We start from the raw sequence: 25,523 nt of genomic DNA on the forward strand, positions 1-25,523 counted from the left end.
TCTCTCAATTGCAACCAGGACTATTTGGTTCTCCTAAACACTCCCTTTGATCACCTGTACATACTTACCTGGACCCCATTTCTGGTTCTTGACTTCTGTTGTAACTTTACTTATGTTGTGTTGCTGTACATTTCATTTTCTCTTTATTAACCATCCATAGCTCTGGGGGGGGGGGTTGGGGGGGAGTAAGGAGGAGTTTTTTTTCCTTTGGCTTTTTTATTTTCTGTAAAATTAGTCAATAAAAACCACAAAAATATTGGAAATGATAGCTTGTATAAACCATAGCTAGTTAGCAATCCAGGATATGACTAAACCATGGTTTGTACAAACCACAATTTCCCATGTTCAGACAAAACTGGAAATTGCAGTTTGTTACCAACCATGAAACAGAGTGCCCTGGCTGTGGCTGGTGGGAGTTGAAGTCCAAAATCGCTGGTGGGCACCAGGATGGAGAAGGTTGCTTCAGATGGTAATGAGGTTCACGTCACTTACTTCAAAATGTGGTAAGCCATCCTTGCTGTGTTTGGGGTCCCTGCAGTTCCTCTTGTTGAGTGGGGGCCTGGACTTCTGCCCTGGCAGGACCCCTGCAGATGCTTCTTTCAAATTTGCAAGTGTTTCATTTTAATTTCCATGGGTAGCGTGTAAGATGCCTGTAAAACACACCAGTGCCCTTGCTCAGATCTGCACCCTAAAAATGAGAGCAACCCCCCCCAAACCAACAGTCTTTTCCCTTTTCAGTATGGAAAGGAAAATCTCACCCAGATACATTATTTCTATGTACTCAATTTAGCAAGCAGTCCCATTTTCTGGTGAAAATGTAATGTATACGGAAGGCCGTCTGCAGCCTTGTAGCGCAGAGACACTGCCCTTGTGGTTCCTCTGCTTGCAATTCGAATGCATTTGCCATAGCAACTGCCTAATAAGCCCTCCAGCTTCCAAGCGTCCTGTTATTACTCAAAGTGAAACTTTTTCCGTATGATGTAGGACTGAGCAAGCAGCAGGACTACCTGGCTAGGAGACTATACTGTAACTTGGGAAGATGGAGCAGAATGTTCAAATGTTCAGAAATACCTATCCAGATGATACGACGAGGGCTCCCCATCCCTCCGCCCCCACCCCTTTGCTGAACGAAACTTGTTCTAACTTGACCTTGAAAATGCATGAAATTGTGAGCTTGTCTTGGTACGCACTCACGGGGTGCTGATTTTTATTTCTAGTCTTGTTAGTTTTAATAATCATTATATTTGGACCATGGTCAGTTTGTGCAATGGAAACTGGGAAAGAGAAACTGAGGATTGGTTGCCACTTGTCTTTACTAACTAACAGGAAAAAGTTATCTTTCCATTTAAGCCAAGACTGGAGAACCTGGTGTCTCCCAGGTGTTGCTGGACTACAACTCCCATTACCCCTGGCTATTGGCCAATGCTGGCTGGGATTTATGGGAGCTAGAGTCCAGTGACATCTGGAGGGCCGCAGATTCCCCAGCTGGGGTTTATTCACTGCAGGGGAACACAAAGAATGGGTGGCCTAAGGCATATAACACTCTTTTGCGTGGCCCACAGGCTCCCTTAAGGATGCTGGGAATCCCCATTTTACTTTCAAGATTCTAGGTCTCAAGGTTGGAAAGGGAAACTTTTGCCACTGTGGTTTTCAAAACCCTGACCCTCATTGTTGAGCAAGCCTGTGATTTTTTTGTTCAATTATTTTTTTGAGGGGGTGTAGCCCACACAGTCAATTGATTCAGAGGTTACAATCCCTTACTTTGCACATGATTTCCACCTGGCCACAATCCACTTGTAATTCTGTGGAGGAAATGAGTTAAAAGCAAAGTGGGGGGAGGGGAGAACTAGTTAAATTTAGAGCTCTTTTTTAAAGTTTTCAGGATACTTTACTGTCCCAGACTCAGTCCTGGTATCTCCAGGTAGGGTTGGAAGTGCAGACACTTCTGAGCTAGATGGACCCCAGTGGTCTGACTCCGTTATAAGGCAGTTTCCTACACTCTTGACTGTAAACAATGCTATATAAAGCAGTTTGGTTTGCCAGAACTGAGACTGCAGCAACCACGTAGCACTTCGAAGGTGTGCTGTTAACCTGGAGTTCTCTCGCCTATGGAGAGAAAACTCAAGAGGCTGCGGATTGCACAACAATGGTCCTGAATGAACTTTAGAAATGACCCCTGGTTCAGTACCCACTATTTGCAGTTTCTAGCCTCCTGGCCTGTTGGTTTGCAATTTTGCTTCTTATAAAGTGGCAGAGTCTGTTCCAGTGAATTACTGCATATTTTCTCCAGCCTGAATATGTACAGACGCTTTTCCCATTATGACTCTGGCAGGGTGCCTTTCACCAAAAGGGCCAGGAGAAGAGTAAACTGAAGCCAGTGTAACTCCCTCCCCCCCCCCAAACAAAGGCAGAATGGGCCTGCAAATGACATAATGGGAACATGACCTCACACTTGGCAGAAGAAGAGTTGCTATTTAACTTGATGTGTTCTTTGGACTGATCTTAACAGCAGCCTCTCGTGCCACACTGGAGGAGGTGCATGCATGATGCATATTGCATCAAAGGCAATGCCTCGTATGCAGTGCATGGTGCCCGCAGCGTGCATCAGTGACAGCTTTGTTCTTGTCAAGTCTGAAGTTTATGTCTACACCAGTAACACTCAGCTCCAGAAAGGGAGTGAAATAGCTTAGTGGCAGAGCACGTCCTCTACGTGTGTGATGAAATCCCAAGTCCTGTTCACTGCGTTATCAGTCGTAGAACAGTAATTTCCAAGCAACATGCTGTGATGACGCAGTAGTGTTGGTGGGCCTTGAGAAATAAATAAATACAGAGATGCAGCTGTCAGGATCCTCATTGGCAAATTGGCGATTTGGGGCTCTGGGGAGCCTTTCATGTTTTCATTCATTTATTCTTCAGAGTTTGACACCCAACTCTTCAACATCAGGTTCCCAGAGTGGTTTCCAAATGTTGAAAACAATACTTTAGTGTTCACGACGGTGACAGCAAGCAGCAGGCTAACCATATAAATGTCAGGCTTGAAAGCTGCATGGCCACAGAATCATAAGAGTGGGAAGGGTCTTCAGAGGTCATTTTGTCTAACCAGCAGGGAACTGCTCTGAGCTTCACTCCTGTCGTCTGGAGCTTCTGTGCAGGGGTGGGGAGTGGGGTGCCATAAAGCAGCCTCCCCCAGCCTTTCGGCACCCTCCACACATCATGCAGCCATGCTGGGTGGAAGTGATGGGAGATGTGCCTGTCACGGGTGCCGTCAGGGGCCGGAGTCCCCATCCCATGAGGTATAAGCGTATCAAAACACTCACCAGGGTTGCAGGTGCAATGCAGTCCAAACAAGCCAAAGTCAAACATGGCAATTCGTGATCCAGAGGCAAGGTCAGGCGGCAGTCCAAGGTCAGCATCACAGGGAGTTCAGGCAGGTACAATACCTGTGTTATTATCCTCTTCACACTTTCCCAACCCACATGTGAACTGAAGCCCAGACATCTGTCAATATTTGAACGTCTCCACATTTTGTGATGCAGTCGTCCAACCAAAAGCGCATGCAAAAAAATGTAGGTTGGGAGAAGACGTGCCCAGGAAAGGCATATATTCAAGAGAGTAAGGTACAGAAGTGCATTCCATAAGGGAAAGTGGCTTGCAACAGTGTGTGTAAATTGCACACAAGAATTCGCATGTTAGAAGAAACATACACAAAAATGCGTATGGATTTCTCTACATTCTGACACAGAAATGGAACGGACTGGACCTAAATGAGAAAAATGAGACATTGGAATGGACAGATTTCATCCATTCCTCGGTGCTGGTGATATTTGACGCTTCTGGCAAAAGGCTCAAAGAGGAAACAACATGAACAATCTTGGATCCGTTTTGGCGAAAGTGACTGAAGTGGCAAACTGCCAGTAATCTGCTAACATGATTTTAGGAGATGCTGAGTGGTGGGGGGTGGGTGGGACCAGCAGCCCACCTCATTTGGCCTTGAATGTATTTAATGTGACAGTTTCATGATGACAGATCTTTGTGCCTGGGAGGTAGCAAAACAGCAACATAAACAGGAACGAGGAAAAGGACTGCTGCAGTCTAAATCAGGACAGTTCAGAGAAAGCACGGTCACTTTCAGAATGCAAGGATCGGGGGGAATGGCAGGTCTGGGCGCTCCCCTACAGGAAAAATAAAACCTTCCATCGACATGGAAAGCTAGCATGTCAGGAATACTAGTTTTCCCCTGAGGTGCTGAGCTTTTGTGTGCAAGGAGATTTTGTTTTGCTTTTAAAAACTAAACATGGGTTATCATTCGAGCATTCCGTTCTGCTCTCTGCATCAGCCTTCACCAACCTGGTGCCCAGGTGTTTTGGACTACAGCTCCCATCAGCTCCAGCCAGCATAGCCATGAAATACAGGGGCTGTTGGGAGCTGTAGTCCAAAATGGCCATGCTGGCTGAGGCTGATGGGAATTTTAGTCCAAAACATCTGGAAAGGCACCAGGTTGGTGAAGGCTGGCTTATCTCTGTAGTTCCTCACAACCACCCAGTAAGGGAGGCCAGTGTTCCAACACTTTTCATACAGAAGCAGGATGCTTGATTTCAATTTCTTCTCTTTTTTCTGAGTGCTTTGGGTGTTACATAGAGCGCCTAAGCAATCTAGTTCTTTACCTTCGGCAACTGGAGTTACCTCGTTCTGTATCAGCTACCTCTGGATTTTCTCTCCAGAGGCTAGAGAACCCCAAATTAATGGCACACCTTGATGTGCTGTGTGGTTGTTGCAATCTCAGTTCTGGCAAACCAAACTACTCAATACGGCATTGTTTACAGTCAAAAGCAGCTGCCACTGGGGAAGTCAGATCATTGGGGTCCATCTAGCTCAGAACTGCCAGTGCTCTCTGCCAGTGGGTTTCAGGCAGGGAGAGGTTGTCTTCTGCAGTTTGAGCCGGAGTTTATTTATTTTTGTGATTTATATCCTGCCCTTCCTCCCAGCAGGAGCGCAGGGCAGCAAACAAAAGCACTAAATACATTCTAAAACGTCATAAAAACAGACTTTGAAATATATTACAGCAAAACATCCTTCAAACATATTAAAAAGCAATTCCAGCACAGATCCAAACTGAGATAAGGTCTCTACTTAAAAGGCTTGTTGAAAGAGGAAGGTCTTCAGTATATGAGTCCTTTGCTCCAGAACTTCTTTTCAGAGTTTAATTGGGACCATAACAACAACAACAACAATGAAATTTGTTCTCGCTCAGTTGATTAACTGCTTTCTGGATGTTTGTTGTGTGCTGTCTTCAATGAGTAAAAAATCAAATAGGTATTTCACTTTTATGTTTGAATAAATGCTTTAAAAATTTGGGCTAAGAGGACAGGCAGCCAGTTGGCTTTGAACGCCAGCATCTCTTATTTTTAAAACCAAGCAGCACTCTTTGACAAACAAATGGTCCTGCAGAATGACGTTTTGTAAAATTAGGCTCCCTGTCTGTGCAGAATCTGGATTTTCATTGTGCATCATTTGGGTATTTAGGAGAGAAGGTGGAAAACCCTTCTAAGCAGTGTGGGTCTAGATGTACACAGCTGAAAGCCAAGGAAAATGCTGTTTGAGCTATAAAAACAACCGTGTCCGCACTGAGTGGAAAGGGGCCAACCAGTCCTGAGTGGAGTTAATGCGGTATTGATCCTTCAGAATGAATCTGATGTTCTTGGTCTTTAGCCTTTTGAGTGGGAGTAGACAGAAATGATCCTTGGTGTGAAAGAACAGCCTCTTCGTGGGCCCAAGGATTTTGCATGGGGGCTCCTGCATCTGCTGTCGTCAGCACAGGAGGGGCATTGAAGGGAGGTGCACATTTACAAGCATCTTCCTGAGCTTAATTCACAGGCATTAAATTAAAGAGTTTTGCAAAATGTACATGTGGGCATTTCGCTTTTTAATGTGCTATTAAGCTGAAGGCAAAAAAAGGAAAAGGAAAAAGAAGGCATAAATGCAGTCAAACACTCCCCTTTCTCAAACCTTTAAGAGAAGATGTCAAATCCATTGAATATTTCATACCTTCCCTGCCTGCATCTTGGCAAAAAAGTATCTTTTGACAGATTTTATTTATCCTGAAGTTATAATTTGGCTCAGACGAGATTTATTATTATTATTATTATTATTAGGTGAGTTGCTTTTGGGAACTGTGATTTGGCCAGTTGAGGACTTCTTTTTTAAATAAATACTGTTTTGTTTTAGCCACCTCATTTCTGTTTGCCCTCAGTCTACGACCTGGGAGAGCAGGGTTCGAATCCCCACCCAGCCATGAAGCTCACTGGCTGGCCTTGAGCCAGTCACTGCCTCTCAGCCTCATGAAAACTCTATTCATAGGGTCACCATAAGTCAGAATCGACTTGAAGGCAGTACATTTCCATTTTAACTAAGGCTGCAATCCAATACACGCTTACCTGTGTGTATTGAACCCAACGGAGCTTACTTCTGAGTCGATTGGAATGCAGCCTCAGAAGGCCCAAACCTGTTACCAGCTGGTTGCTAGGAGAATTCTCCCTCAGCCACTGGCAGAGTTGGTCTGATGTCATGGAATGTTCTAGAGCATTCTGTCTGGTTAGGGGAAATGCACCACACAAGTAGAATATTGACCAACTGGTGGTGTGGAAAAAGTGAAAGGTCAGTTGACATGCTCATCTGGGGTCTAAACACACGTGAGACCTAGTGTACACCATTGGTAGGAATGAAATGAAGAGGAATTTGTGGAAACAGAACAGAGTTTCTACTGCATACCTTAGTTTTAAATCTTAGTACCGGCACTTTGAATTGAGCTCAGAAGTGAATGGATAATCAAAGCATCTCTTTTAGAATAGGGACTGCCGGGGGAGAAATTCGAGTCAGTTTACATTTAAAGCCAAATTTATCAAATTCTCACTTTCCAAAAAAATATGAGAACTGAAAGACAGCCCTCCTTCAAAATTCACACGTATTTGAATTATGCAGTGCAGTTCTCCAACCAACCAGTGTTTAGGGGAAAATGTAGATAAAAATGAATATATTAGAAGAAAATAGTGCACAAAATACATTCTAACCAGAGAAATTGCTTGCAAAAATGTGTACATTAGTCAAAACTGCATACAACAATGATACTGAAATGCTGAAGAATTTTTATGAGGATTTTTTTTTTAAAAAAAAACCAAAAAGTCACAAATTGTGCAGGTACCTGAAGAACTGAATTTAAGATTTGAAACATGAGAAACTGAGAGACCCAAAACCGACAGATATTTCCATCCCTATTTTAGAATTGATGCAATATAATTCCACCTGGCTCTAAGCTGCAGCTTGTGAATTGCCTTCAAGGGCAGCCCCACGTATAATGTATGATAGTATTTATTTATTATTTATTTTTAAAACTTATATACCGCCCGACTAGCAATAGCTCTCTGGGCGGTGAACATAGATACAATAAAATACAGTATGGTACAAAAAACATCACAGTCTAAAATCAAATATCACAGTCTAAAACAGCAAAGGCTCAGAATCAAGTTTCAGACATTACAATACATTAACAAAAATTAAAATTAAAATGCCTGGGAATAAAAGAAGGTTTTAACCTGGCGCCGAAAGGATGACAGTGTCGGCGCCAGGCGGACCTCCTCAGGGAGACTATTCCACAGTTCGGGGGCCACCACTGAGAAGGCCCTTGATCTTGTCACCACCAGTTGGGAGATTCCCAGAGGATGCATTGCTATTCCGCCCTTAAAAGTTAAGGCAAGCAATCCGAAAGGATCCGTTTAAGAAAAAAACTGGTGATGGTGTTTTCGTTTTAATTGGGTTTGTTTTATTTTGGAACGAGGAATGTAGCTCAGATTTTGCAGAGAAGGAAGGGGGAATGTCACAAATGTCCGGTTTTCACTCAGTGTGGCTTTTCATTGCCCCTTCCGCTCAAATGTGAAGGTTCCCATTTGGACGTTACAGAGAAGTACAGAAATGGGGCTGTGTTCAACTGTGGCCTACTCAGAGTAGACCCATTGAACCCATCTTAGTAATATCCATTCACTTCAATAGGTCTACTCTGAGTGGGCTTAGCACTGAATACCACACAGGGGGTGCAAGTGCTTGCTCTTCGTGTTACCTGTAACATCTAAAGGGTGCTGATCTCAGATACATTATTCACCTGGATATAACCTTACATGGGTTTCAAAGTGGGTTTGTTTTACTTACAAAATGGTTTCTTTAAATTGGATGACTTTTCATGCAGTACATTAAAAAACCAGTACCAACAATGGTGCTTTGTACTTCCCAGTAAAATTTATTCCACCTGAATGTTATTTTACCATTGAAATATTTTGGGCTATTTTTGTTCATGTATGGCCTCATTTTATTTCAATGGATAATCCAGCTTTAGGAATACTGTGTGGCTTATAGCTGAAAGGTGTTGTCTTTGGCTAAGTGAATCCCTCTGTTTTCACATGCCAAAAAACCAGCTTTTTGTCTGAGTCTGGAATGAAGTGGGGAGACAGTCAAATATTTTTAAAGCCATGCTGATGGAACGAAGACCAAATAAATGTGAATGATAACAAGCTTTCTCTCTCTTTCTCTCTCTCTAGGAATCTTTCCAGTAACAGGATCAGTGTTTTAAATGCTGAGGCGTTTGCACATCTGACTTCCCTGACAAAATTGTAAGTTCTGGTGACATCCTTTAAAATCTTACTGCATTCAGGTCCATCTTTTCTTTTGTGGTATTTGGCCAACCTCCTGCTACTCAGGCCTGTGCTTATTCGGTGATCCCAACATTGCACCAGGCACATAGGAAAGGTAGGAGTGAGAGTAGAGATGGACACATTTGATTCAGGCCTGACTTTCCAAAGCAATAAGCCTACTAAAACACAGCCATACTTTGACATTTACACCTCTCCAAATGATTCTATTCTCCAGCCAAGGAATGTGTACAAAAAGGCATCAACTAGTGTAAAGTGTGGATAAAAATGCACATATTAGTAAAAATAACATGCCAAAATGCATTATATTAGGGAAAACTGCTTTGCAAAAATGTGTATATTAGGCAGAATTGCAGACAAAAACGTGTCTGTTAGGAGAAATTGGCACTAAAATGGTAGTGAATTTTCGTAAGTTTTTGTTTAAAGTCACAAATGTGGAACTAAACTTAAGATTGGAAAAATGACAAACTGAGTGGAGCAGAAAAACATAGATTCCCCCATCCCTGCCGCATTCATGAGGTGGGGGATCTTTTCTTTAAATTTTAAAACAATTTTTTTTAAGACTGTCATGATAAACTTGACAGTGTAGAGGCAATGTTAGCCAAGAGCATGGGAGATGAGCAAGGTTTCCATTGTTCAGGGGGTATTATGTAGGAGCAACAACTATGAACCTTTGCAGAATTGGTACAAACTGCTGAATTTGTTCTTGGCATAGAATTTGCGTCCCATTGATGCAGAATATTGATTCTTGTTAGCATGGAGCAGGAACGGGGTACCTTTTTTCCATCCTGAGGGCCACATTTTCCTTGTGGGTAACCTTTGAGGGGCCACATGACAGTGGTGGATGTGGCCTGGGGGAGGGGGGAAGTACACTTTTAAAACTCAGCTTTCGGTTGAAGAGAGGTGCAAATTTTGAAGCGTAGGTGCATTTTGGGTTGCTTATCGATTCAGGAAAAGCAGATTAGGCAGGTTTGCATTAAAATATAAACTGGATGAATTCTCCTCCATTGCCACCTCAGATCAAAGTTTTAATCAGTAAAACGGGCTGTGATTTGAGTCGCTCTGCTTGTCGGCTTTCTCAGAGCATTTTTGCCTTGGTGAGCAAATGCCTCTGCCTTATACCAATCGAACAATATTCTTCTTCTTGAAAAGGAAAAAAAGGACCCACGTCGATGGACTTTCAGGCCTAAACAGTTGAGTGGGTGGACGTTTTTGGCGTGCCTTGGGGTCTGTTGGCCCCCGGTGCCAGGACGGAGAGGTGGCTTGATGAGGAAGCCAATTCTGTAGCCAACAACAATTAGCTACAGTTTTATACTTAGGATACCTTCGTCTGAAAAGACATCAGGGCTGGAATTCCATCTCTGGGCAGAAGGCTAGCGTCAGCTCAGAATGAAGTCCAGCTCTAGTGGCTCATGGAGATTTAAGATCCAAGCTACACATGACATTAAAGTTGCTTTTTGAAAAGCATGCTTAATGGTGGTCATTTTCTGCCTAGTGTTACTCTCCTGCTGAAGATTATTGTCACCCACCCTCCCTGCCCCAGCAGCCTGCTATTTGCACCTGAAGATGCTGTTTACGGTAAACAGCACTTTTGGGAGAAATGGTAACTTGGTGGGCTGGGAGGTGGGGGTGGCCGACTTGTAGCAGGAAAATGGCATAGGGAGGAACGGGTTAGAGCCCCTCTTCTCCATGCATCGGAGTCCAAATCCAAATTGGGGCCATGCATAGCAGCTTTTCTTGGAAAATAAGGTGGCCAGCGCTAGGCATCCCTTTTCTAAAAGATTACTTAACATGCATCATTAATATGAATCATTATTAACATGAATTAACATGAATCAGCAACCTCCAATAGCACGACACATGCTATTGGAGGTCGCTGATTCTTAGGGTCGCCATAAGTCGTAATCAGCGTGAAGGTACATAGCACACACACTTAACATGCCGCTTAGTCCTGCCTATTGATGCTGTAAAGATGCTTGCCTTTTCTGAGGAAGAACACCTTCCAGCCGATATAGGGTGGGGAGGGTCGGCAAGAAAATAATTTTTTTGTACTCATCGTAATAGTGTTTTTTTTTGTCTCTCCCTGACTGCAGAGATTTAAGCAACAACAGGATTTCTGCGTTACAAGATGGAATGTTTGATAATTTATTTAATTTAAGTGAAATGTAAGTCTGAGCATGTTGGATTTCCGTTTCTTTTTCAAAGGAGTGTTGCTTTCTTTGGGGTTGTTTATGATTCTAGAGAATTTTTTTCTGTTCTCGATCCTCTTTTAAATATTTTTTTTGACATCCCCTTTTTAGAGTCCGAGACTTGATGCTCCACACACAGAAAGCTTCACGAGAAACCATCTCAGTCTTTTTTTCTTATTTAATGGTGAAGTGAGGAGTGGGAGGGAATTTGATTTGGACATCAACACACATGTAAGGGGGTATTTTTGTTGACATGGCTGGGCAGGGAAGGGTTAATCCAGCCTTTGCCAGCCTGCCATGCTCCAAATGTTTTGGTCTACAACTCCCATCAGCCCCAGCCAGTGCAGCCATACCATATTGGGGCTGATGGGAGTTGTAGTCCAAAGCATCGGGGGGGGGGACGCCAGGTTGGCAAAGGCTGATTTAAGGCCACATCACTGCTGGCTTAGTGGAGAATCCCTCATTCCAAGGAGCTGCATTTTGGAGAGGGAAGGTACTCCAGTGAAGCTGAATGTTGGAAGACTGAGGGCAAACAGAAATGAAGGACTTCACGCAGTCCAAAGTATGGAATTTGCTACCTCAGGAGGCAGTGGTCGCCACCAACTTGGATGGCTTTTAAAAGAAGATTAGACAAATTCTTGGAGCGTAAGGCTGTCAACAGCTACTAGCCCTGATGCGTATGTTCTGCCGCCAGTGTAGGAAGAATAATGCCTCTTTGTTCCAATTGTTGAAGATCACAGGCAGGGAGAGCTGCTGTTGCGCTTAGGTCCTGCTTTCAGGCTTCTCATTGGGGCTTTTGGTTGGCGACTCCGAGAAGAGGAGGCTGGAACTAGATGGGTCCCCTTTGGCCTGATCCAGCAGCCAGGCTCATCTGATGTTAAAGCTCAAAGTGGGCATGTTTGTTCCTGTACCCGAAATAACCCTGTGCTTCCTGCCAAGCTATATTTGCCAGAGCAGAAGGGGCAATTAGACCCCTGATATATTTGGTGAGTGGATCAGCCCCAACTCTTGCCAAGGAAGTTTCATTGCGTCACTAGTCCACATCGCCCTTCCAAGGGAATTTCATTAGGTCACTAGTCCACATTTCCTGTCCAAGGAAGTTTCATTGCGTCACTAGTCCACATCACCCTTCCAAGGGAATTTCATTGGATCACTAGTCCACATTGGTTCCCTCAGCTTGAGTCAGTGTAAGAGAACTCTAGAAAGTTCATACACTACCCACGCCATCCCAGCCCTCTGCTCTTTACTGCCCAGCATTGCTGTGCGTCGTTTCAGAGCAAAGCAGGATTTTCTGAATTTCCTATTGTTCCTTCATGCTGGCATTTCTGAAGGCTTGACATTATGTGCCGTAGCTTTTGACAGACTTTGTTTTAATCCTTTGGAAGCCTTCTGGAAACACTGTGTTCTCTTTTCTAGGCTGGATAAATCCTGCAACACCCATCCCATGTGAAATGGCAGAGCATTTTTGAATGGGGGGGGGAATAAATCATTCCTGCATTCTATTTTTTAATTAACAGCAATTATTTGTGGATTTGATTAAAAAAAAAAAGAGGCTGGCTTTTGCTTGTCAGGAGAATGCACATTTCATTTCCCTCATCTGCCTTCTTTCAGAAACTTAAGTCTGAACCCGTTCCTTTGCGACTGCAATCTCGCCTGGCTCCCCCGCTGGGTGGAAGAGAGAAGAGTGAAAATTGTGCATCCGTTGGAAACGAAATGTGCTCAGCCTCCTGAGGTGGCAAACCTCCCTCTTTTCAATGTGTCGTTCAGCGATGTGACTTGTGGTAAGGCTAAGACAGGGTTTGCCAACCTTTTTTGGGGGGGCTGTGGGCACATGCAGAAAGTTGAGAAAGCACCGTGGGCACCAGTTGCAAAACGGCTGCTGTGGGGGCATGGCATAAGACAAAGTGGCTGCCACATCTCAAAAAGCAAGAAAAGAGACCGGACCCACAAAATAGTGAAGGCACGCCCCATATCAGCTGCCCCAACTATTTTGGGGAGGAGGCACCTATATTAGCCTGTGCCGCACTTAGTCACAGAGAAATACTGTGACTCTTCTCTGTTGCAGAACAAATGGGAGGGTGGGCCTTCCAAAGAAATCTGGGCATGTTTAAGGAGAGGCCGAGCCGATGACAACAGGAACTGAGCAGAAAGAGCGAGCAGTCTCTCATCAATTGTGGATTTTTGAGGGGATACTGATGGAGACATTTCACAAGTGCCATAGGATGTCACCACACAGGCATCTTACAGATAAGAGAACTGTGCAAAGTAGGCAACTGGGAGTGGCAGTTCCAAGGTGGAGTCCCACTACTGGAACAGCTCAGTATCAACAGCTGATAATCAAATTCTCATGGCTGTTCCTTGTGTAAGCCATGGATTTACCAATATATGCAGGAAATTTCTAGACTGCCCTTCAGTAAAACCCTCAGGGCAGCAGACCATAAAAGTGACATCAGCCCAACTCTCTATAAAATTGCAGTTCAAAACAAACACAGAATCAATAAGGAAGCAGCAATATTCAATAGGGCTCCATGTTGGTGGGGCAGTGGAATCCATTCCGGGTTTTAATCTGAACTTTCAAGGAGCTGTCCAAAGTGCTTTCAGCAGATGTGACTCTTCCTTTTGGGCTGTACATTCCAGCTGTTCAAAAACCAGAGGTTTCTATTTACACCTGCACACACACACCCTTCCTTTCCTCCTTTCAGGGAAGTGAGGGTTATTTTTAATTTACTCATTTTATTTAGTAAATTTATAAACCGGATGCTCAAAAAAATTCATCCAAGCGGTGTGCAAGAGAGCCCTCCTGCACAGACAGTGTGTATCATTGCTGGCAGTTGTATTTATTTTATTTATTAGTTACATTTGTATCCCAACTTTCCTCCAAGGAGCTCAAGGTGGTGTACAAACATGGTTCTTTCCTTCCTGATTTTAGCCTCACAACAACCCTATGAGGTAGGTTAAGCTGAGAGACAGTGACTGGCCCAAGGTCACGGCTGAGCAGGGATTTGAACCCTGGTCTCTTGAGTTCCAGTTCAGCACTCTAACCATTACACCTCAGAAAGAGCATTCCAACTAGGCAAAAGCAGTTGAGGAGGTTATGGATCAGGGCTGGTGAAGAGGGAGAGGGAGTGTGGCCTGGAGTGAAGTGGCCTGTGAGAGTCCTGAGGGCCTGATGGTGAGGCCTGGAGGGCAGCATTCAGCCCCTATGTCTGCGGTTTCCCAACCCTGGCGTAATTTGGAATTCCGGATTCATAGGAGGCCTTCTTTGTTTTTCCCCTCCTTCGCAGGAGCTGACTACATTGCGTGCCTGACAGACAACAATACGGGAGCGGCAGACTCCATCGTCCGATTCACGTCCCGCCTCCCTCAGAACCTGACGGAAGACACATGCCGAGCTCTTTGCTATGCTGAAGGGCAGGACTACGGGGGCTTCAGCAATGAGGCGCACTGCTTGTGCGGCATTGCTCTCGAACCAAACTCTTCTTCTGACTGCTTGCCGTTTTGCACCCTGCCTCCTGTTGGACCTCTGTGTGGTGGCCCGTCCCTCGTTTCCAGCGTCTTCCCAGCACAGTTGCCCATTTCCTTGGTGGGGCCCAACACTCCTTTCAGCCTTTACCAAGAGGTGGCTTTCAACGTCCAGGTTCCAATCGCCATAGACACCTTTCAGTGGGACTTTGGGGACCAGACAGGCTGTTTAAATACCACCAAGACAACCGCCCTTCACAGGTACACTTCTCCTGGACGCTATAGCGTCACAGCCACCATCTTTGTCAGCGGTCAGTTGACTTCTGCACAGACTGATGTCGAGGTGGTGGCACCCCCACAGGAGATAGAGCTTCACTGTCCTCTTTTGGTGAAGACGAATGAAAGTTTGAGGTTGCAGATAAGGAACCGAGGAGGAACCAGCTTGTCGACTGCATATAGCATTACAGCACAGGAGAAAGAATCAGGAAGAAGTGAGTTGAACCTTGTGAGCGGAGGAGAGGCAGAGTTGGCAACTTTGTGCTGTTGTTGTTGTTAATTAATTTCTTACCTGCCCTTCATCACAAGCACTCACATTGATTGCACTGTTTGCCTGTTGTAGCAAACGTTATACACCATGCTAGATGCTGTGTGATTTTTAATTGGATTTTTATTGCTTTTATTTATTTATTTATAAAAATATTTGTATACTGCTATTTCGTTAAAAACATCAAAGTGGTTTACAACACGTTACAAACAACCACGGCCTCCATAGAATAAAAAACATTAAAAATAAAAACAAGTCACATTTTCTTTTCTTAGATTGTATGTCATTGAATCACAACTTGCGTTCCATAGAATTCAAACTGCGATACAATAAAATACAATCTAGGAAATAAAAGAGGCAATCAAAATACCATTAAAAAATCAATATGAATACTTCATGCATGCATGCCACAGACCCCCTGAATGAAGCTTGTGGACCACTGGTGGTCCACGGACCACAGTTTAAATGTGGATGTCTCGACTCTTCCTCCTGTAGCGGTTCACCCGGCGTGCCCCTTGGACAGCATAGCCTTCGCTGGCAACAACCACTGCTATTGGCTGGTGGCGGAGAAAGCTGAATGGCTGGAGGCCCAGCAGCGTTGTCAGGAAGAGGGCAACGGGACTCTGGCCTTTGTCAGCAGCCCCCAAATCCAGAGCTTCTTGGTGTCCCACGTCACCAGGTAAGTGACCAACAGAGAGGCGCTGTGTCTAATTTCTGGCAATAACATGGCATGTATTGAGGTTTGTTAGGGTGGAACTACACCTTATACCAGCAAATGCGTTTGCCTAAACACGGGGCGAGGTCTCAAAATTGCAAAGGGGTTCCTTGAGATATTGCAAATGGGTTGTTGGCAACAGTTTTCCTTCACTGACTAGGTTTCCCTCAGAAAGGGTGAATCCAGATTAAGTGGGTTGCAAAATACAGCCTGGCATTTTGATGCCAATCATGTCCTGTGGGCACTGCAAAAACAAACAAAAAACACCACAGACCCCAGGAGAGGAAAAACCTCAAGGTGTCAGGGTAAAACAGAAAGCAGAATGCGGCATGGCTCTGACCTGTTCAAATGTTTATTCAGGCCCCATACATTTCGGGCCAACTGGACCCTTTCTCAAGGGCAATCTGTAATACAAAGTAAATTCATACACCATAGGACTATAAATCCTTAGCAGTTTAAATAGCTACAAAGCCAACAACATGTGTTGTTAGGGACACCTTACATATCAACACACTGAGGAATGCCAGCCACACAAGTGGAACAACCTAAAAAGGTTTACAATGCTGGGAATATATATTTTTTCTTTGAAACCTTTTTGGGTTGGCCCCTCTATGTTCTATAACTTGTGTGGTCAGCATTTCTCACATCTGCACCAGGCCTATCTTTCTGTGATTTCATCAGCCTCCATCTCTCTGTAGCTTTAAATACTATGTTGCCGTTCGATAAATTTCCTCAAGACTGTGCAATTTGCTTTGGCTCTGACTGACCAAATCTTGTGCTTTTGGCAGCTGTTCTGCCTCCACCTCATAGTGGGTGGAATCAGCAGCTCCTGTTGAGCCTTCGTAGACGCCTCTGCCAAGATACAGGATGTCCTACTTTATTCCTCTTTCTTTCGGCGCCTCCAGACTGTCGGTCATTTGTGGGAAGGATTCAAGCACATACCGGGAAATTTAGGTTTCTGCAATTGAACCGCTCTGCCGCCCTAGCACAACAAACCCACTTTTAAAAAGACAGGGGCTCTTTGCAATTAGGGAAATGCATTGAGACATGTGGGCTGTTGCAGATGACTTGACAGGAAGACCTACAAAATGCTTGCAAGCAAATCAGGATGAATGTGCACTTTTAATATGGGGCTTTTTAGTTTAGAGAAAAGGCTAGGAATAGGTGATATGATAGACGTGTGTAAAATTGTGCATGGCATGGAGAAAGGGGATAGAGAAAAGTTTTTTTTTTCTCCCTCTCTCATAACACTAGAACTCCTGGGCATCCAGTGAAGCTGAATTTTGGAAGATTCAGGGCAGACAAAAGAAAGGACTTCTTCACACAGTGCATAAACTATGGAATTTGCTCCCACAAAAGGCAGTGATGCCCACCAAGTTGGCTTTAACAGGGGATTAGACAAATTCATGGAGGATAAGGCTCTCTGTAGCTACTGGCTGTGATGGCTATGTCCTACTCCCACTGTCAGAGCCAGTCTGCTTCCACTTGTTGGAAACTGCAGGAGGGGAGAGCTGCTCTCGCACTCAGGTCCTGCTTGTGGGCTTCCTATTAGGCACCTGGTTGGCCTCTGTGAGGATAGGAGGCTGGACTAGGTGGGCCACTGGCCTGATCCAGCCGCAGGGCGCTTCTGATGTTCTTATGTCATACAACCACCCGGTAAACAAGTCAGAATGAATGCTCAGTAAAGACCAGATATGATCTAATCTCTGCATAAGCTTTGCGCAAGCAAATCAGGAGTGCTCAGTCGACAGGTCATCCAGAGGAGATGCTTCTTTCTTGACTGTTTCTCATTGCATAGTTCCCGTTTCATCCGTCTGGAGAAAAAGCACCCTGTTGCCTCCGGCCCCAGGCTCTGGCCAGCATCTGCTCAGCTTACGCTCAGACACCTCCCAGACAATGGTGAGAGCATCTGTGCTTGATTCACTGCAAGACCTTAACTCAGCCTCCCCCAACCTGGTGCCCTCCAGCTGTTTTGAGCTGCCTCTCCCGTCACCCGCAGCCAGCACCCACACATGGCTTGCTTTTACAGCCGTGCTAGCTGGGCTGATGGGAGAGGTAGCCCAGAACAGCTGGAGGGCACCAGGTTGGGGGAGGCTGACCTAGAAACTCCATTTTTTATTTTTGTGTGAATTTGATTTCTTTTTCCCCAGCACAGGCAGGCATGATGGGTGGCCGCTTTCTTCTGTAACCAAATGTTCAGACAAACCGGCACACACAAACACACGCCTAACTACAAGAGGGCCTTTGGACCTGTCCTGGCCCCCAGTCCCATTTTCTCAGGTGGCCCTTCTGCCAGGGTCGCTTTGGGCTCTTTTCAGGGTTTGATCCTGAGATTACTGATAAGTCCAAGCTTGGCTTTGAGAGTCCCTCCTGTTTTAAGAGTCACTGGCTGGTCATTCTCTTGTCCTTAGGTTGCATCCACTTAACTTTTACTCAGGGTAGACTCATTCAAATTAATATAGCTAAGTTAGTCATGCCTATTAACTTCGGTGGGCCTACTCTGAGTAGGACTAACAACCCCAATGTTAGCGTTACTCAAAGTAAACCTATTGGGTTGTCATCAGCTAAGTCCTACTCAGAGTAGACCCACTGAAATTAATATGCCTAAGTTAGTCATGCCTAGTAACTTCAATGGGTCTACCCTGAATAGGACTCACCATTGAATACCACCCAGTGAAACTGATGGGCATGGCTGACTTAGGTTCATTAATGTCAGGGGGTCTACTCTGAGTAAGGGTTAGCTGGATACAACCTCCTGACTTTATTTAACACTTTCTGTGTTGTTTTTGCCGGATGGGCTGAAGGAGCAACGAAATCCTCCAAGGGCCGGGCCGGGAGCGGGGAGGGTTGAGCCTCTTTCCCAGCTGCTGTCCGCCTTGCCTGCCCTCTGCGCCCCCCTCTGTTCCACCTCCCCTCCCGATGTCGTCTGTTTCTTGATATTGGTTTATTTACTTGATCCGTTTTACTAGATAAACAGGGCGTAACGGATTCCAGGCTGCTGCAGTTTCCTCCCCCCTCTGCACCCCCCCCCCCGTCCGGTCTAGTTCAGTGATAGAAGATGAATGGGAAAGCTGCTGAGCATTTTCTTGGAACCTCCTCAACATAATACTCCGTTTCTTGTGGGAAAGCAACTGTGGACGAAATCTGTTTCCCATTAGTCTGCATGGCAGCCAGAAAACTCTCTCTCTCATTCCATATGCTGTTGCTTTTAAATATATATCCAGCATCAAGGTGGTGAACGATGTCACACACAAACATGAGATGCACACAAACAATCCCTGGCTGGCTGGCTGGTTTGGTCCGTTGCTTGCTTGCCTTTCTCTTCCCAGGCCAGCGGAGCCTCCCCCCTCCCCCCCCCCACTTCGAGGTGTTGAGTGCTGGGAAAGTAAGTACTCCTCAGAAGAGCTGCCCACTGGGGATGGGGAGAAGTTAGATTCAGCTTGCATTTCAAGTTGAATCTATCAAATTTGCACATTCCGGAACAGCACACGAACCCAAGCGCAGCCCTCTGTCAAGCTGTGCGCTTCTCTGAATTTTGCAATGCGGTTCCCCAGGCTAGCGACGTGTTCCAAAAACGCATATACTAGGGTCAAGTATACACATAAAGTGCATATATGAGTGAAAATAACATACCAAAATGCATTATGTGAAGGGAAACTGCTTTGCGAAAATGTGTATATTAGGCAAAATGGCATATAAAAAATGTGTCTTTGAGGAGAAATTGGCACTAAAATGCTAGTGAATTTTCTTTGAGGACTTTAACAGAAGTGCAAACTGATGTGGGAATATGGAGAACCAAACTTAAGATTGGGAAAATGAGGAAATGAGAGGAACTAAGGCTGGCAGATATGCCCATCCGCGCGGCCACCGAAACACATTTGCCAAGGGATCCTCCCCCTCATTTCGTTGCCGCTGGAGCTGGTGGCCGAGAGGGCACGGAAGAGATGTAGTCTCATCTAGTTCTTGTTTTCCTATAATTTTATTTTTTTAAAGGCCTCTTGAAGTTAGATCATAGCTGGAATTAGGACAGGAAAATCTCTCTGGACCTTTAGGGATGGCAGCAACTTAGAACTTTCTTTGCCCAGTCTCTAAGCAAAGCCAATTGGTCAGGAGCAAAACACAGAGGGTTTCTTGTTCTTTAGGCATATTTTTGTAGGTTTTTTTTTTTAAAAAAAACACGCCCTCCTGGCTTGAAAGATGAAGTTATTTTTGTCACCATTTTTCTTGCTGCAAAAGCTCTTTTTTTGAGATGACCTCATTTATTACTACCGCTGGCAAAGGGTCTCAGCGGTAAGAGAGCCGCTTATTATATCCTTGCAAGTTGGCCACGCTGTCCCGTCTTGTTCATTTTTATTTACTTAATTATTGATTATTGCATATATATCCCGCCTTTCCTCCCATGAGGTCAAGTTGGTGAACATGACTCTTGGCCCGTTCTCCATTTTATCCTTGCAACAACCCTGTGAGGTAGGTTAGGCTGAGAGGCAGGGACTGGGCCAAAGTTACCCAGTGAGCTCCATGGCCAAGGGAGGATTTGAACCCTGGTCTCTCCCAGGTCATAAGCCAATGTTCTAACCACTATACCACACTGTCCTGTGGAGGGCATCCCACAACATATTCTGGGGTGGAGGTGGGAAGAGGTTTGGTCAAGATGTGAACGTCAGGCAGATTTTTATTTTTTTTTAAGAAATGAAGGATCTTGGGCAATTTGCTCTAAATTGGCAGTATGCATAGGGCTGTACTCTGCGAAAAAAAATAAAAAAATCCACATCCTGCAACTGATGGAAGGCCAACCCTGCAATCTGGCTAAATTATGTCTGTGACTTAGGCACTCCTGTATCTCTCTCTGTCTCTCTCTGGTATAATGTAATGTCAGGTTAGGTTAGGCTTATTGAATTTTTGTACCACTTCCCACAACAACAAACAAGTCCCAAAGCGATTTACAACAAGAATAACATGCAGCAATAAAAATACATAAACTAATTCAAAACATAATCAGAGTGAAAACATCAAAGCGCTGGTGCTGCCCAAATTCCTGGGGTGCAGGGGGGGACGACTGTTTTGGCCATAGACGGAAAGTTTATCTACAAACACACACACATGCTTCCCACCTATAGAATACTCTCCGCAGGGAGGCCCACCTGGTGCCAACTTTGCCATCGTTTCAACACCAGGCAAGGATGTTTTGGTTTTCTTCCAGAGCAGCTCACCAATATGGATGATAGAGTGTGTGCCCTTGGGCTTGCAATCTAAAAGACATGACACAAAGGAAAAGAGGTTGGGGGAGAGGAGGAAGCAAGCAAGCTCACGTCCTTAGTGCTGAGTGACAAAATTCTGGTAACGACCATCTGGAATGGGACAATTTGGAGAGGAGGAACCGAAGGTTGGCGGCCTTTCAAGCAGAGCCAGTGGAGAGGTCCCGCAGACCCAGCTCTCTGCCTTTCCCACAGCCTGAGAGAAACTGGGCCATGCGGGACTGAGTCGTCAGAGGCACCCAAACGGGAGTGTCGTCCCAGCGGAGCAGCAGATTGCTTTTCCCAGAGGCTGGTGCTGGTACATCTTAACAATGCCCGTTTCTCAGCAGAGTCCCCGATTTGATTCTTTGGAGACTGTAATTTCAGAGTAAGGATTCGAAGGGAGGAGGGACAAATGTCCCAGATGTCTCCAGATGGTGATGAGGGTTATAATTCCAACCAGATGTGTCAGACTTTGAAGTGTGGCCCTCCTGGGAATGTAGTCTTTTTCCTCCAGCCATTGCCTCTGCTTCTGCAGCAGGAAAATCAGAGCTTGGAAAAGTTACTTTTTTTGAACTACAACTCCCATCAGCCCCAGCCAGCATGGCCACTGGATTGGGCTAATGGGAGTTGTAGTTCAAAAAAGGAACTTTTCCAAGCTCTGCGGAAAATCATGCATCCTCCCCTCTCCGCCCAGTTTATTCCAGTATCTTTGCACTCTCATGGCCTTTAACTTCCATGGACTGGAAGAGGGACAGCTGTACCAGATGGGGGCTGCGGCTGATGGGAGCTGGGGCTGATGGGAGTTGTAGTCCAGAATTTCTGGAGGGCATCAGATTGAGGAAGGTTGCCACATGGTGTCCCACGACTTTCTCCAGTCATCAGCACCCCCCTTCCACTTCAGAGGGGCATGAAAGAGGGCTTTTGGTGGTGATCGCAAGATACAAGCAGGCTCATGTGAGCAGTCCTTTAAGTCCCCAGTTCCTAAGCAGTGGAGGGCTTTAAAGGTAACCACCCTGGTTGTGAATTGCGCCTGAAACAGCCAAGGTAGCTGTTTACAAACTGGCAAAGTATGGTCCCTGTAGCTGGTTCCACTTAATAGTCCCACGGCTCTAGTTTTCACTAATTGATGTTTCTGAGAAGCCGTTGAAGACGGTCCCACTGAAGACTCATTGGGCTAATCTGACGTGAAAGTTGCCAGGGCTCAGATTACTGCTCATTTGGCTTCTTCTCAAGAAATTAAGTATTAGGAGGAGTGGGGAGTCACACTTTCCATGGAGCCTTTGGCACGACCCTTCAGTCCCAGTCTCTCACTGACTGACTGGCCTGGAAGAGGACGCATGCTTTGCATGCAAGACTTCCCCAACTCAGCCCCCAATGGCGTCTCCAGGTAGGGCTGGGATAGACTCCTCCCTGAAAGCCGGGAGAGCTGCTGCCCATCAGTGTAGACAACACTGAGCTAGATGGACACGGTATAAGGCAGAATCCCATGTGCTGCTTCCTCACCCTGGAGTCCTCCACACTTCCATTTACTCTGTTGCAACCTCCACTGTCGAAATTTGGATTACAGACTCCTCCAGGAAAGGACTCGCCTTTTTTTTTTTTTTGCACGCATGCGCTGATGGCGCTGCTGAAACAGTGTTAAAGCCGAGCCTCGCGTGTGGCGCCTCTGATGCTGTGTGATTTCCTGATATCTGTTTGTGCTTTCTCCTCCCCAAAGGAGCTTGGATGTCTGGATCGGGTTCAATGATGTTGCAAGCCCCAGCCCGCTGCAGCGAGAGGAAGGCTTTAATCTGCAGAGCTGCCAGAACTGGCTTCCTGGAGAGCCTCACCCGTCCAACGCTGACCATTGTGTCCGAATGGGTCCTGCTGGCCAGTGCAACACGGATCTCTGCACAGCCAAGCACAGCTACGTGTGCGAACACAAGCCGCAAGGTGGGCTGCTCTGCGGGGGTCTCTCTTGGAGATAGCTTGTGGACAAAGATGTGCCATGCTCTGTACTTGGAATTCTGCAGCCTGCACGTATTGTACATCATCCTTTGCAATCTTTTCTCCTCTGTGTGGCTTATTCCAGTTCCGCGCGTTGGGCGGAAAAGGCAAGGAGTTATGCAGGGCACTGATGCTCTTCCCCCGATCCCTGGGAATTATATCCAGCCGCTAAGTAGGCCGGCTTTATTTTTTTTATAATTATTATTTTATTAAATTTTTATACCGCCCACTAGCATAGCTCTCTGGGCGGTGAACAGCAAGCAATACAAATATATACAATAAAATCCGATAATATCATACAGCAAAAGTACAGAGAATAAAAATCTAAAAACAATTACAACACACTTTAAAACTGAGTTAAGTTAAATTAAAAGCCCTAGAAAAGAGGAAGGTTTTAACCTGGCACCGAAAAGACAGCAGTGTCAGCGCCAGGCGCACCTGAGTCAAAATCTCTCTCTCTCTCTCTGGTTCAGCCTAACCTACCTCACAGGGTTGATGTGGGGATCAAATGGGCACAGGTGGAGAGAACCATATATGCCAACTTGAGCTCCTTGGAGGAAGGGCCACATATAAATGCAATAACTAGCTTTTTACTATAATCATTATTGTTGTTGTTATAATGACTAGCTTGCCTAAGTTTATTTATTAGTCAAATATGCAGGGGTGGAGAATGATGGCTTGGAGTTGCGTCCAACTGCATTCTACTCAGAGTAGACTCCTGGTAGCTCTGCGAGGGGCAACCTACAATTCCCAGCATTCTCTGGGGGGAAGCCATGTGCTTTAAATGTATGCTGTAGATGTGCGCAGGAAGTGGATCCGTGAGCTTTGCGTATCCCTCCTTGTTTCTTCCGTAAGGAAAGAAGAGGGGCAGGGACTGACTCCCCCCCCCTTCCTTTTAAACAGAGATCCTCCTAAATGCTGAGCACTTTTCCCTGGGCACTCCTGCCTTCGATACCTCTGTGGCCATGGGCAACGTTACGGAAACTGAAGAGCCGTCGGCTGCGTCAGGAACGGTGGAGGTGAGGAAGGCTGGTGGCTGGAATCTCCTGGTTGGAATCTTCCCACGAAGGGACCCAGCAGTTCTGTGAAACCTTGGGGTGTTTTCTTTTCCAGACGGTGGTGTTTCCCAGCTTGGAGTTTCAATGGGAGGGCTATTTGGTAGCCTTGGAAGTTGCGACGCAGGAACTGCAGAGGGCTGTCCACATCCGGTTTCGAGTGCACCGTCCGGCACTCGTGGAAGGTGCGGAGCTGCCGTTACGTGGCTTGCTGATAAGAACCTAGGAAGAGCCTGGCTACTGGGTCAGGCCAAAGGCAGCCCATCTAGTCCAGCCTCCTGTTCTCGCAGTGGCTGACCAGTTGTCCCAATGGGAAGCCCACAAGCAGGACCTGAGTGCAAGAGCACTCTCCCCTTCTGCAGTTCCTAGCAGCTGCTTACTATGCAGGCAGAGCACAGCCATCACGGCTAGTAGCCATTGGTAGCCTTATCCTCCCTGAACCTGTTCCTTTCAAGTAATTTGACCTGACAGAAATGAGATCTCAACAAGCATACAGCACGTCGAAGGGGCGTTCTTGGGGGTTCCCTGCCTCTTAGAGAGAAAACCCATTTGAAGCTGCCTTTACCAATTCAGAAGGCCTTGGAAGTCACCCGGCAGATCTGCCACTAGACCCCAACCCGCCTGACCGCCCTGCTGTGGAACGGCAATAGGGAACCTTTGGCTCTCTAAATGTCGTTGGACTCCATCTTCCATCAGCCTCAGCCAGTATGGCCGACGGTCAGGGATGCTGGGAGTTGTAGTTCAGCAACGTCTACAGTGCTGCAGGTTACCCAGCCCTCGTCTGGAGGCAGGGCTGATATGAAATTGAATTAAGCAAACTTTGTCATAGAATCATAGAACAGCAGAGTTGGAAGGGGCCTATAAGGCCATCAAGTCCAACCCCCTGCTCAATGCAGGAATCCAAATCAAAGCATTCCCGACAGATGGCTGTCCAGCTGCCTCTTGAAGGCCTCCAGTCCCTTTTGTGGGAAGGGGCTTCCCAGACCTGCCTACTTAAAAATGGGGGGGGGTCTCTGAGCTCTTTTTTGTTTCAGCATTTAGCCTGCGTGCCGGCAGCATTTCCTTCTCCCTCCTCCTCTCCCCTCTCAAACACACCTTTGGCTAAGTCAGGAGTGGGCCATTCCTCAATGCCTCCACGGACTGTCCCTCTGACAAAACCAGGGTGTATGTGACTCTCACAACGTGCTCAGAGAGCATCTTATCTTCTTGTTTCTTTCCCGCCCACAGGTTGCAAGGAGGTCCTGAACATCACAGACCCACTGCCTGCTTCTCAAGAGAATGGGACTTGGACAGAAGTGGAGTGTCCGCGTGGCCTGCAGTGGTGTGCTTGGACCAATGCATGCCTGCCCCTGCAAAGCTGCTGCGAGTTGGGGGCGTGTGCCAACCGCTCTGTCACTAGCTCCTCTAGCCCCTTTCCTCACCCTTGTGGAAACCAGTCCAGGGGCAATGAACTCAAAGAGTCATTTTTCATTTTGCCACCAGGCCCACCCATGCAGTACCTTGTAAGTGTTTAGTGAGCAGCAGCAGAATCAAAGTGCAGCCAGAGTGCTTTTACAATAGTGCTTTGCAGACCTCTTTATACCTGTTCTCTGCTTCTGATGTGCTGCAGCTGGGACTGCGCAGCTTGTGGGAGGATGAC

The 25,523-nt window shown here is 46.0% G+C and overlaps 1 protein-coding gene across 2 annotated transcripts in view; it reads left to right on the forward strand.

Annotated features, from left to right (window-relative positions):
• PKD1 (polycystin 1, transient receptor potential channel interacting) overlaps positions 1-25,523 on the forward strand; it is a 112,291-nt gene that overhangs the window by 28,755 nt on the left and 58,013 nt on the right. For both annotated transcript variants that reach the window (XM_061600036.1, XM_061600037.1), the window contains exons 2-10: positions 8,586-8,657; positions 10,790-10,861; positions 12,497-12,666; positions 14,170-14,838; positions 15,387-15,570; positions 22,561-22,775; positions 23,733-23,848; positions 23,943-24,069; positions 25,112-25,386. In XM_061600036.1, coding sequence (XP_061456020.1) covers positions 8,586-8,657; positions 10,790-10,861; positions 12,497-12,666; positions 14,170-14,838; positions 15,387-15,570; positions 22,561-22,775; positions 23,733-23,848; positions 23,943-24,069; positions 25,112-25,386 — 1,900 coding nt within the window. The remainder of the gene's footprint in view (positions 1-8,585; positions 8,658-10,789; positions 10,862-12,496; positions 12,667-14,169; positions 14,839-15,386; positions 15,571-22,560; positions 22,776-23,732; positions 23,849-23,942; positions 24,070-25,111; positions 25,387-25,523) is intronic.

This window comes from Rhineura floridana, chromosome 17, assembly GCF_030035675.1.
Source record: "Rhineura floridana isolate rRhiFlo1 chromosome 17, rRhiFlo1.hap2, whole genome shotgun sequence".
NCBI classification, from domain to species: domain Eukaryota; kingdom Metazoa; phylum Chordata; class Lepidosauria; order Squamata; family Rhineuridae; genus Rhineura; species Rhineura floridana.